This window comes from Xyrauchen texanus, chromosome 36, assembly GCF_025860055.1.
Source record: "Xyrauchen texanus isolate HMW12.3.18 chromosome 36, RBS_HiC_50CHRs, whole genome shotgun sequence".
Lineage (NCBI taxonomy): Eukaryota > Metazoa > Chordata > Actinopteri > Cypriniformes > Catostomidae > Xyrauchen > Xyrauchen texanus.
In genome coordinates, this window is record NC_068311.1 from 8,150,275 (window position 1) to 8,162,865 (window position 12,591).

Consider the following 12,591-nt stretch of genomic DNA (forward strand, 5'->3'; position numbering starts at 1 on the left):
GCTCACACCAATTGTACAGAGTGGTTATCTGAGTTACCATAGCCTTTCTGTCAGCTTGAACCAGTCTTGCCATTCTCTGTTGACCTCTCTCCTCAACCAGGCGTTTTTGTCCACGGAACTGCCACTCACTGGATGTTTTTGGATAGCAGTTTTACTGATAATAGACAGTCTATTATTGTGGAAACACGATGGCACATAACTACAAAACTAACTGGGTTTGGCATTTACATATCTTAGACGGCTGGAAGTGAATGCTGGCACCATCCCGGCTTAAGAAACAAATCAGCCAAACGGGAAAACCAAATATCGGCCAATTTACCAGCCTTGCTGATATATCAATTGACCACTAGTCACAATAGATGAACATTTGTACCTATAAATTCAGATTAAATCCCAATCTGATCATATTCACGTTAGTTTTAAGCCTCATGAACGCACACACACACCAAACACACACAAGTGTAAGGTTAGATTTGTGTGTTGGAATAGGATTTGTGGCACTAATTAGGTCCTTAACGGTCATCAAATCCAGATTTAAAATTTGTTCTATTGGTTGTGTGGTCTTGCATGGCTTTTCCAATATGTGTGTGTGCGTGTCTGTGTTTGTCTACCAGATAACAGTTGAATGACACATGCAAACCTGTCTTTTGTTTTGTGTTTTGAGGAAGTGAGTGTACATGTGTCCTCAGGGGGGAGCAGTCTAAATTTAGTGACGAGAGGGAGAGGAGGACCAAGCCCACTGTTGCCATAGAAACTCACCCCTCTGTCTCCATGGTGACAGACCTCTGGTTTTTTCTCTCTCTGGGCTGAGGAGGTGTGACTTAGCTCCTCCCATTGCAAATGTTTATGTTTGAGTGTGTGTGTGTGTGTGTGTGTGTGTGTGTGTGTGTGTGTGTGTGTGTGTGTGTGTGTGTGTGTGTGGGCTTGTTTATGTGGTTTATGAGAACATTTTTTTAGGTTACAAATTAGTAATTACAAGGGTATTATGCTATAAATGTGGTTTATGAGGACATTTCTATTGTCCCCATAATTCAAATCGCTTAAAAATCATACTAAACAATGTTTTATTGAAAATGTAAAAATGCAGAAAGTTTTTTGTGAGGGTTAGGTTTAGGGGTTGTGTTAGGTTTAGGGGATAGAATCTATAGTTTGTACAGAATAAAAATCATTATGTCTATGGAAAGTCCTCATAAGGATAGCTGCACCAACATGAGTGTGTGGGTTTGTTTATGTGGTTTATGAGAACATTTTTTTAGGTTACAAATTAGTAATTACAAGGGTATTATGCTATAAATGTGGTTTATGAGGACATTTCTATTGTCCCCATAATTCAAATCGCTTAAAAATCATACTAAACAATGTTTTATTGAAAATGTAAAAATGCAGAAAGTTTTCTGTGAGGGTTAGGTTTAGGGGTTATGTTAGGTTTAGGGGATAGAATCTATAGTTTGTACAGAATAAAAATCATTATGTCTATGGAGAGTCCTCATAAGGATAGCTGCACCAACATGTGTGTGTGTGTGTGTGTGTGTGTGTGTGTGTGAGCATGTATTTTTCACTATGTGGGGACCAAATGTCCCCATAAGGATAGTAAAACCCTACATTTTTGACCTTGTGTGTGTGTGTGTGCTGTAGTTGCCCTTCTGTCCACATGAAGAAGACCCCACTCACACCCATTACAGCGGTAAGAGTTTGTCAAGCTGTATGAAAAGAATGCCAACACTCAAAAAGAGACAGAGACAGAGACAGAGAGAAATGCTTAGCATGAAAGATCTGCTAAGGTTCAATTACATGGTGAAATGGGGAGGACATGTGGGGTTAATGGGGCAGAGGGAGAGGAAAGATGAGGGGATTGGGAGGACGGATGATACAGAAGAATGTTAAAAAGACGAAGACAATTACAATTAATTATGGAAAGGAGAAGAAATAAGACTTGCTCTGCCTCTAAAATGCCTTTTGCCTTTCAGTTGATGTAACCAGGAATGTGTGGGAGGGAAAACATATTAACAATAATATCATTGCTAACTTTTCACAGTCCAATCAATAGAGCGCAATGGTCTAATTTATTAAATAATTCCACTAATTTTTTTCCATAGGGGAATTGAAAATCTTTAAAGACAGAACGTAAGCTCTGAGGTTGTTAATCGATGGTGTATGCTTTTGTTGAAGCATTCTTCACTTTTTTTTTTTAAGTTTTGTTTAATGTCAGAATTTGTGGCGAAGAAGTATACTATCCATGATCCTGAGGGTTAAAATCCACCAGTCAAAGAATCAAGGCAAACAAACCAAAATCAAAAAGCCCAGAAGCAACTGAGAACCGGGAGTCGGTCTCCCTACACTCTCAAACTACTCATTTACATTTACATTTATCCAAAGCGACTTACAAAAGAGGAATACATTATAAGCTAATCATCTTAAGGAGACAGCGGTACAGAAAGTGCTGTATTACAACATTTCACTAGCATCAGAAAAGTTTTATTTGTATTTTTTTTATTTAGTGACTGGTTAAATGCTCATTTGTGTTTTTGTTTTTGTTTTGTTTTTTAAGACAGTGAGTGAGTCTGCTTCACGGATGGAGTTGGGAATGTCATTCCACCAATGTGGTATGATGAAACCGAAAGACTGGGAAAGTGTTTTGGTGCCTCTTTGTGTTGGTACAACAAGGCGCCATTCCTTAGCGGGCTTCAGGTGGGAACGTAGCTCTGCAGAAATTATTTTAGGTTTGCTGGAGCAGACCCAGTGACTGTTCTGTATGCCAGCATCAGGGCCTTGAATTTGATACGTGCATCAACCGGCAGCCAGTGAAGAGAGACAAGGAGAAGTGTAACATTCGCTCTCTTTGGTTCATTAAAGACCAGACGTACTGCTGCGTTCTGGATCATTTGCAGGGTCTAATTGCACATGCAAGGAGGCCTGCAATGAGAACATTACCATAGTCCAGTCTAGTTATGACAAGTGACTGAACAAGAAGTTGTGTGGCATGTTCAGAGAGGAAGGGTCTTATCTTCCTGATATTGTAGAGTGTAAATCTACATGATTGTGCACTCTTTGAGATGTGGTCTGTGAAATTTAGTTGGTTATCGATGGCTACCCCTAGATTTCTGAACGTTTTGAAGTAGAGGCTACACATATTTATTTGTATAAATCTATATATTTTGCAATATACTTTAATGGTGCACTCAGTAATTGTTTCCTCATTAAAAAAGCTGTACTCTTTAAGTAATGAATTTTACTTAATTTGACAGGCTGGATTCTACTCGCTTAATATCCATAACCACTATGTTATTGGATACTTTCACTCATGGATTAAATGAATAATGGCTGACTGTGAATTGTGAATTTTTACATTGTCATCTGTAACTAAAAACTATTGCATTTGAATGATTCTGCATCCAGGCGACAAGGTGTCAGTGTAAGTCTAAAATGACATGATCAAAAACTTTTTTAAAAGGAGCATTTTTAAATATATTGTTACTTATAATCAACAATTTAATGTTATTATTTAATTCATAGGGATTGCTTCATGGGATTGTATTTCAATCCCCTTAATAAAGACGATAAGTACACGGTCTTGTATTTTGTCTTTGTGGTGGTGGGGGCGTGGTTAAGTGCCAGTTTGTGAATAGAGAGCGAGATCAGGAGATGAGAACGATAAGGATTATCACCTGGAAATGATTGTCTCTAAGAGCTGTTTGTCATTGCAGTGAGAGTGGAGATGGTTTCAAGAGCGAGCCAGATGCCAGTCCAGACAGAGAGTGACAAGATACGAGCTGGAGAAAGACTCTATTGTTTTATGTCCGCTAAATAGCAGAGTTCAGAGTGTGACTGCTGAAAAGCGGAAATATTGAGTTTAAAAGAAATAAAATGTACCGTTTGAGTTGGATTTGCCATCTCCCACTTTGTCATTTTCCCTAACTGTGAACATTGTTACAGTCATCTTGTTCAATTCAAACACTATTTTGCTTCAAATAAAGTTTGTAATATGATTCACCTCGGAGATGGTTGTTTTTGTTAATGGCTTGGAACTCTTTTATGAATGATTTTAGGAAATCACTGCGAAAAAAATTAATGGGAGAAATATTTCCACAAGCAAGATGGCTGAAAAAGTGGGTGAGCACTGTTGTGCTCAATTACATAAGGATAAAATCAAGTCTCGCCCTACATCATTTCCCAATTAATATTCTTTTTCAGTCTGAAAGATGTCACATTACTGATGTTAGATGTGTTGTGAATGTCATTTCATGTTGTCTTTTAAGTGATTTTGCTCTGTATTTTAATGCATTCGACATAGAAATCAAATAAGCAGTAAAGCAGAATGCAAATGCACCATGTAGATCATTACACACAGACACACAAATTCACACACTTCAGGTCACATACTGCCAGATGCTGTTAAATAAATCAGAGCATCATTTTGTGTCTCAAAATTAAATCATTTTGTGGCTCTGAATTACTTCCTCTCACACTTTATCTCCATCTCTCTCTCTCTCTATCTATCTCTCTCTCTCTCTCTCACACACACACACACACACACATGCCATTATGGCCTAAGGTTTTCATTCACTCTGTGTTTGTCTCTCTAATATCCAGCTATTTCCTCGTTGACTTTTAGAGCTCAGTACCAGTGACCTTTATCTCTCTCTCTCTTTCTCTCTCTCTCTCTCTCTCTCTCTCGCTCTAGCTCTGCACACAACTAACCCCTCAAATGTTAAAGAGCACAACAGGCAGAAAGAAAGCTAGTGACAAGTGACAGGGTGTTGCTAAGCAGTTTCTAATTTGTCCTGAGTAGTTTTGAGTGCATTGCAAGAGTGATCAGGGTGGTTGCTAGGGTGTTCTGGGTGTGGGCGGCTGCTTACTCTCCCACCCACAAGACGCTATGATATTCTGGTCCCTAGATATGGCTTAAGGGCCCTTCTTCAATGTAAGTCTATGGGATTTTTCCACCGTTCAATCATCCACCCGGTGAAAATCTTAACAAAAGTGCTAAGAAAGCCTCATGTTCTAGCATAAACGTGTGGGATGAGTTATGCATCAAATTTTATACTTCGGATCAGAGGTTTGTTCAAATCCATAACTCTGAAATGAGCAATAGTAATAATGCAGCCTTAGTGTAATTATGCGCAATGTTCACATTTGCATAATCCTGTCTTAAGCTGTCTTTGTGTGTATCTGTACCTCTTGATAGCCTCCTCTTGCCTTCTCTTCTTCTGGTTTTTCTCCTGTTGGTATGTCCAGTGTGCGTGGTTGCGGACGCGGTCGCTCTCTCGGGCGATGTCAGAGGCGTTCTGGATGACCAACTCATCATAAGCCCTCAGACCGTTGTCCTCCACGTACTGTAGGAAATGCGTGCACTCGTCTTCCCCTGGATCCATTCTTCAGCAGAGCAGAGAGACTGCCTTAGAGAGAGAAATACAGAGAAATAGAAAGCGAGAGCTGAGTACTCACACACAATGTCATAATGTCCTCTTGAGAGCTTGTGCTTTAAAAAAACAATGCACTATGGAGGGACAGGTGGGAATTATACACACACACTCAAGCATGCACGCACACACACACACACACACACACACACACACACACATGCACAAATTTACACACGCATATATTCCTCACACACAAACAGGCAAAGACCAGTAAGAGCAGTCAGTAGCATTACATGAAAATGGCTTTAGCATCTGGATAAAACTCAGTATGTTTTGATATTATGTGTTTGTGTGTTGTGGTCAGGTTTTGCTATCTTTCTGGGGAACAGATGTTCCCACAAGTATAATGAAACCTGTAATCACCTATATTGTGATGTCCCATGCAGAAACCTGCTTAATAAATAAGTGCATATTTTGTTTGATCTTAAAATACTTTCTCCAATCCTATCAAATTAAAATGCAGATACAACTATAAGTAGTTTATTGGTAGGGCCACTTTAGCTCTGTAGCGAGATTAAACATTGTTTTGAGAGTTTAGGGCGGGACTATATGTCTGTCTGACAAATACCAGGCTGGTACACCTATTATGTTTAGGTCAAATCTGACCGTGGGGCAAATACTGCTGGTTTTCAATGCAAGATCTCTCTCTCTCTCTCTCTCTCTCTCTCTCTCTCTCTCTCTCTCTCTCTATAATAATAATAAGCATTATTGTTACTTTTAAATTACATAAACATTTCACTGGGAGACATTAGACATTTAATACATTGCATACAACAGGGTTTCAGCAAAATATTTATCATGTTGAGGATGTAGAGTTATTAGAAAATTGTTTATGAAATATGATCCGAAATGCTTTATTTGGTTAATATTTGCAGATATTATACACAGACCTGCACATACTGCCAACTGTGTACACACACACACACATGTTGTTCTACCTATCATTATGAGGACTTTCCATAGACATAATGACTTTTATACTGTACAAACTATAGATTCTATCCTCTAAACCTAACACAACCCCTAAACCTAACCCTCACAGAAAACTTTCTGCATTTTTACATTTTCAATAAAACATAGTTTAATATGTTTTTTAAGCTATTTAAATTATAGGACACTAGACATGTCCTCATAAACCACATTTATAGCATAATCCCCTTGTAATTATCAGTTTGTAACCTAAAAAATTGTCCTTGTAAACCACATAAACATGCCCCCCACACACACACACACACACACTTAGTTATATATAGATGTTCAACTGCACAATATTGATTTGACAATGATGACAATGTATTTGTTGTAATCATTGTACTTTTTTTTTTTGCAATATTCCTATGGTTGTAATGTTGCATAATATAAACCATTATTTTTTTTCTTTCATACTAATACATTTGTAAGTAATATGAGTATCAGCTTATTTTAAACACAGTAAATCCTTACAGTAAAGCTAAATATTTACTGTATATCTATTGTACATGTACAGTACCACAGCTCACAAATAGGTGGTGCTCTTTCCCGTTAAATTGCTACTATAGAAGCCTTTTCTCATGCTTCTTACTACAAAATGTAGATAAGCCTATGCCAATTTTCAAGTTCATAATTTATTGATAAGTGTTCTGTAAATTTATTGAAAATCTATTAAACTCAATACGGGTCATTTTTTACCCGAATATCACAGGTGTCATTATTTTTTAAACATAACAGGCAGGTTAAATCATATTACTGCTCATGCGGAAAATTGCCTTTCCATGTATGGTCTGAAACGCACTTGTCCTCATGTTCCGTTGCTGGACTGCAATTCTGGGTAAACTTCATGTCGCCTTTGAAGGAATGCAATGTGATAGTACAAAGTAACATTTAACTTTAACAACAAAGTGAATAGCAGGCACAACAATGCCGCTACAACACGGGCAGCCATCTTGATTGTTTTGGGTTGAATGGATCACATAGCTGCGTCCTATGACAACAAATACACCATCGTTTTCAGATATCTCCATTTCCTGGGTCCATACCTCAATGCAAAGACAGCATTTTCAAATGTATCCACTTGGGAGAGCAATTTCAAAAAGCTCAGTTTTCGCTGTCAAAATGACGTCTCGGTGTGGACAGAAAGGCCAAAACGCAGAGAAAAAGATGCGTTTTCAAACGAAAACACATTTGTGTGGATGTGGCCTGAGAGTGTAGGGAGAACGACACAATTTAACATCGTTTATCAACCTCAGAACTTACGTGAGGTCTGTCTTTAAAGGTTTTTAAGATATCGTAAAAAAATATTAATGGGATTTTACTTCAGGAAACAGATTGTTGCGCACTATTCACTTCAAATGTGCTTAGTGGGCAGAATAAAAGGTACAATGTTTTGCCAAAGGTTCTGCAGGAACTACAAAAAATGCTGACAACTTGAACTGAGGTGAAGAAATACTCAATGAATAAGCGATTTTTTTTAAAATAATTGTTTTGTGCTTACTCACAAACATGGGAAATGATATAGAGATGCATGCACATTAGTTTCTACCAGCATGTGTGTGAGAGAGAAAGTATTCTATATGTTTTTTTAGCTACTTTGTGAAGATGTCAGTAAGACTGTTGTTCATGTTGTATTATTCAGCATTTCTGAAAATAGAATCTGATTTTACATCTCTGTCGCAATCCCTTCCTCTGTTATAATCCCTCACCTACTCATTTATCTTTTCTACACCAAAACCTGCACACACACATTTAGATACATGGCCACAGACATTCTCATACACACACTCACATCTGCACATGCCCAAAGACACTCACACACACGTGCGTGCACGTGCATACACACAAACACACATTGTATTCTATAAATGGAATGTGAAGAGAGAGAGCTGTTGGTTTCCAGGCAACAGAACCCTAGCACGCTGACATAACGCAGGAAACTGGGAACTTAATTCTGTACTGAAGATGCATTAGTTATGCTTTACACTGGCAGGCATGATATCCCAACCATGTGTGTGTGTGTGTGTGTGTGTGTGTGTGTGTACGTGTCTGTGTCTGACGTAATGCTAAAGCATGAAACATGATATTCCTTCAATCTTCTCAGTGTATATTTGCTGCAAATGGATAATATTACAATTTTAGCATCCTTTGTGTGTTTGAGCATATGTGATTGTGGCTGTTGTAATATCACATTAAATACTAAGTGTTGTATCTCTCTTTGAAGTGATGAGGTGGCAAGATGCCATATTCCACGTGCTGTGCACACACATATAAATTAGGTCAGAGAGAGACCACAGAACCATCAGTGGTTCCCTGTGAGTGGAGTATAGCTTCCTTATTCATTCCATTACCCTGTAATTCATTGTTTCCTCTGCACCACATTAATAGCTCCAATTCATCACAGCTGCATAGAAATAGCCTTTAAACCATTTAAAGACATGCATCAAATAATCCAACGTCAGTGTAACAGTATAAGGATGGGCAAGGAGGAGGCGGGAACTGGCTGAAAAGTCATCATAAAGGTTCAATAATAAAAATGAACTTAAAACATCATAAAACATAAATGAACACAGGCACGGCCGCATGCGTCTCTCTCTCTCTCTCTTGAATTGGCACCTCTGGCTCCCCTTTTTCTCGCTCTCCCGCCAATCAGCTGATTCAACGCAGGCCGTGCACCATAACAGCCAGGCCATGCCCTCCTCCTCATTACAATGAGCAAATCAAGAACCATGGATCCACGTATAGAATAATTCAAACAATGCAGTGATTAGAACCGTTCAACTTCACCACCACCAAACAATAAGATAAAGTGTTTTTTATACACTTACACAGAGAAACAACACATGCTCAATTTCATCTAAACTCTTTGAAAAAATAAAAGATGGAAAGATGGATCTCATATTTGAGCCATGATAATCAAGAGCTTGAATCTTATATTATTCTGATGGTATAGGTGGTTAATTTCTGAAATGTGCAGATTTGGATCTCAAACCCTTGAACCCTTCACTCGAGATGATGCTTAGTGTGAAAATTGCCGTAATATGGAAGACGAGGAACTGATGAAAATGACCATTGAAGAGGAAAGAAGCGACAGAAACAAGACAAAACAAATGTATATATCTGGAGTCAAGAACATTGATGTTAGATGGATACACACACAAGGTTACGATCAAAAGAACAGATTCCTACTCACAGTATCCCAACTCATTTCATCTAAAGATGGATCTTGTATCTATACAATGAAATCAACAGCTTGAATCTTCTATAAATTTGAAGTTGTAGGTGGGTAATTTCCTAAATGTGCTGAATTGGATCCAAAACCCTTGATCTTCAATTTGACACTTTCCTTTATATGGAAGATGAATAACTGATGAAGATTACTATAGTAGGGAGACAAAGGGATGGAAACGAGACCAAATTTTTTTTATCTGGAGTCAATAGCATTGATGTTAGATGGACAGACACACATGCTTACGATGAAAAGAACAGATTCCTACTCACTGTATCCCAACTCATTCTATCTAAACACTTTTACAAAAAATATAAAGATGGAAAGATGGATGTTGTATCTATACTATGAAAATCAAGAGCTTAAATTATGAGTGAATCTGAAGGTGTAGGTGGGTAATTTTCTAAATGTGATGATTTGGATCCCAAACCCTTGAACCTTTGACTTGAAATGATCCTCAGTTTGACACTTTCCTTCATATGGAAGAAGAGGAACTGATGAAGATGACTGTAGTAGGGGAAAAAGGGATGGAAACTTGACAAAAAATGTATTTATGTGGAGACAAGAACATTGAAAGAACAGGTTCCTACTCACAATATCAGTGAATCTCCCAGAACAGCTGATCTCCAGGTGTGTTGTGTGTTTCTCAACACCATGCGTTGTCGATTCCCCCCTCAGACACACTTGAGCTCACATACACAGCTGACAGACAAGCCCGGCGACAGCAACGCAGCTCGGCGGAAGCACTCACTGGTGTGAGGAAGAGAAGGATGAAGGTTAAGTGGAAGATGTCCATCTTTGGCATTCCAAAGGCTTGATGAAGTCGAATATCTTCAGCATCTGGAGGTGGTCGGTGCTCCAGCACTTCCCCACCTACGACCACTCCTGCTGGGCTACTGCCACCAAGGCTGTCCACTCCCTTAGCACACACTTCTGGTAAGATCCACACCTCTTCATCTGCGCTGTCCCCACACATATGTAGTGTGTGTGTGTGGGGTGGGCTGCGTGTGGATGTACTTAGTATGAGTGTGTTCTCGTTTAAGCAGCTGCAGTGTGCGCACAGCAATGTTAGGCTGCTAAAAGCATCATGCACTACAATCGCTCTGATCCTTCCTCCCCTGCTGCTTCCACCATGGCTGCCGTCATACACACACCCCCGTGCATATTACCCACACGCAGCGCTGAATTCCAGCTCAGTCATCACAAGAAGTAGGCTAAGTGAGCAGCTACAGCATCTGTCTTGTCTTCTATTTCCTCTCCTCCTTCTCTTCCTATCTCTCTGGTCTCTTCACATTCTCTCTCTCATTTTCTGATCTCCTTCCCTCAAGCTTTTCCCAACCCTCGCTTACTCACTCTGTCTCCATGGGGATCTGTCATGCTCTCTCTATCTCTCTTTCTCTCCTATCTCTCGCTCAACCCCAATGTCTCTCACCCAAGCATGCTACTCACTTAGAGCTGTCCATGGTTCTGAAAGAGAGAGATAGATTATTAACCATCCTATTGCCTTTAGAAAATGTACCGCATAAATTCTTGATTAGTGAACAACAGCACTAAAGAACCCCCTTAATGAAAATCTGTTTCCAAAGTGTATAATTATGTGTGTGGGGGCATAATATGCCATATACAGTATGATAAAATATATTTTTACATATCACTTGACAATAAGGTTAAATTTGTTAACATTAGTAAATGCATTAGGTATCATGAACTAACAATGATAAATATATTTTACTTTGTTAATGTTGGTTAATAAAAATACAGTTGTTCTAAGTTAGTTCATGTTAGTTCATGGTGCATTAACTCATATTCACTTATACAACTTTTGATTTGAAAAATGTATTAGTATGTTGAAATTAGCTATAACCAAGATAATAATAGATGCTGTAAATGTATTGTTCAATGTTAGTTAATGTTAATTCGTGTTAACAAATGGAACCTTATTCTAAAGTGTTACCAAATTAAAAATTAAAACTTTCCAAACATTGTCAAAGGATGTCTTGTGTTATGTTTATTTCAATCACTTTTGGCATTTTATAATATTACAACAATTTCTGATTTATTCTGCTTGCAGAAAATGAGCAGAGTAAATTTTAGAGTTATATTTTTGTACATGCGTACTTCCCAAATTAATCTCTACTGCATTTGCACTTTGTACATCCATTGCAACAAATGGTAAATGGTAAATGGTTTGCACTTATATAGTGCCTTTTTAACCTTAACGGTATTCAAAGCGCTTTACACTGTGACACAATCACCCATTCATACACACATTCATACACCAATCGCGGCAGACAAATCCATTGCTTCTCACTAATGTCAAACAATTTGTTTTTTTAGTTACAGGCATTTAGGAAGGTACTGTAATAGCTCTTTCTGCAATCTAATTGTCTCACATTTTTAACTTTTGAGAGAATTTTAGTTTGAAGTTTGTGGAAACTCTTAGTTTGAAGTTTTTTATTCTTCATCTGTTATGTCTGCCTTCATGTCTATTGCCCTAATTTGTATCCCAGGTGTTCCTCATTTTCTTGTCAGCCCTTGTGTATATATACTCTCTTCTTCTTTGTTCCCGTGTTGGTTCCTAGTTTGTATGTAGAGCATGGTAAGCCAGCATACAGCTGTAGAGTTTGTGGTTTCTTCTTTTTTTTTTTTTTTTTTTTTGGAGTGCGGACCTGCTTTATCAAGTTATTACCTTCATTGTTGTATCCCCTTCATAATTCAAGTTTTGATTTTGGATCCTGACTCTCTCTCTCCTCTTCCCTTCACAAACCCTGACAGTAGGAACTTACCAGCATTATGGATCCAACAGAACAGATCGAGCAACTTTCTCACGGGTCCACTTCTATGGTGGAGTACTCTTTAAAATTTTGGAATCTGGCCACTGAATTGAGCTGTAATGAGAGATCCCTCAGAGCTATGTTCTGGTTTGGTCTTAATGGCTCTGTGATGAAGTTGGTTCCTTTAGACTGATCA

At 38.4% G+C, this 12,591-nt stretch overlaps 1 protein-coding gene across 1 annotated transcript in view; it reads right to left on the bottom strand.

Annotated features, from left to right (window-relative positions):
• The window catches only part of LOC127630235 (neuronal tyrosine-phosphorylated phosphoinositide-3-kinase adapter 2-like), a 47,339-nt gene extending 36,562 nt beyond the window's left edge, over positions 1–10,777 (bottom strand). The window contains exons 1-2 of the mRNA XM_052107710.1: positions 10,216–10,777; positions 5,176–5,396 (exon numbers count right to left, since the gene is read on the bottom strand). Coding sequence (XP_051963670.1) covers positions 5,176–5,372 — 197 coding nt within the window. The 5' untranslated portion in view covers positions 5,373–5,396; positions 10,216–10,777. The remainder of the gene's footprint in view (positions 1–5,175; positions 5,397–10,215) is intronic.
• Between the last annotated feature and the right edge of the window lie 1,814 nt (positions 10,778–12,591).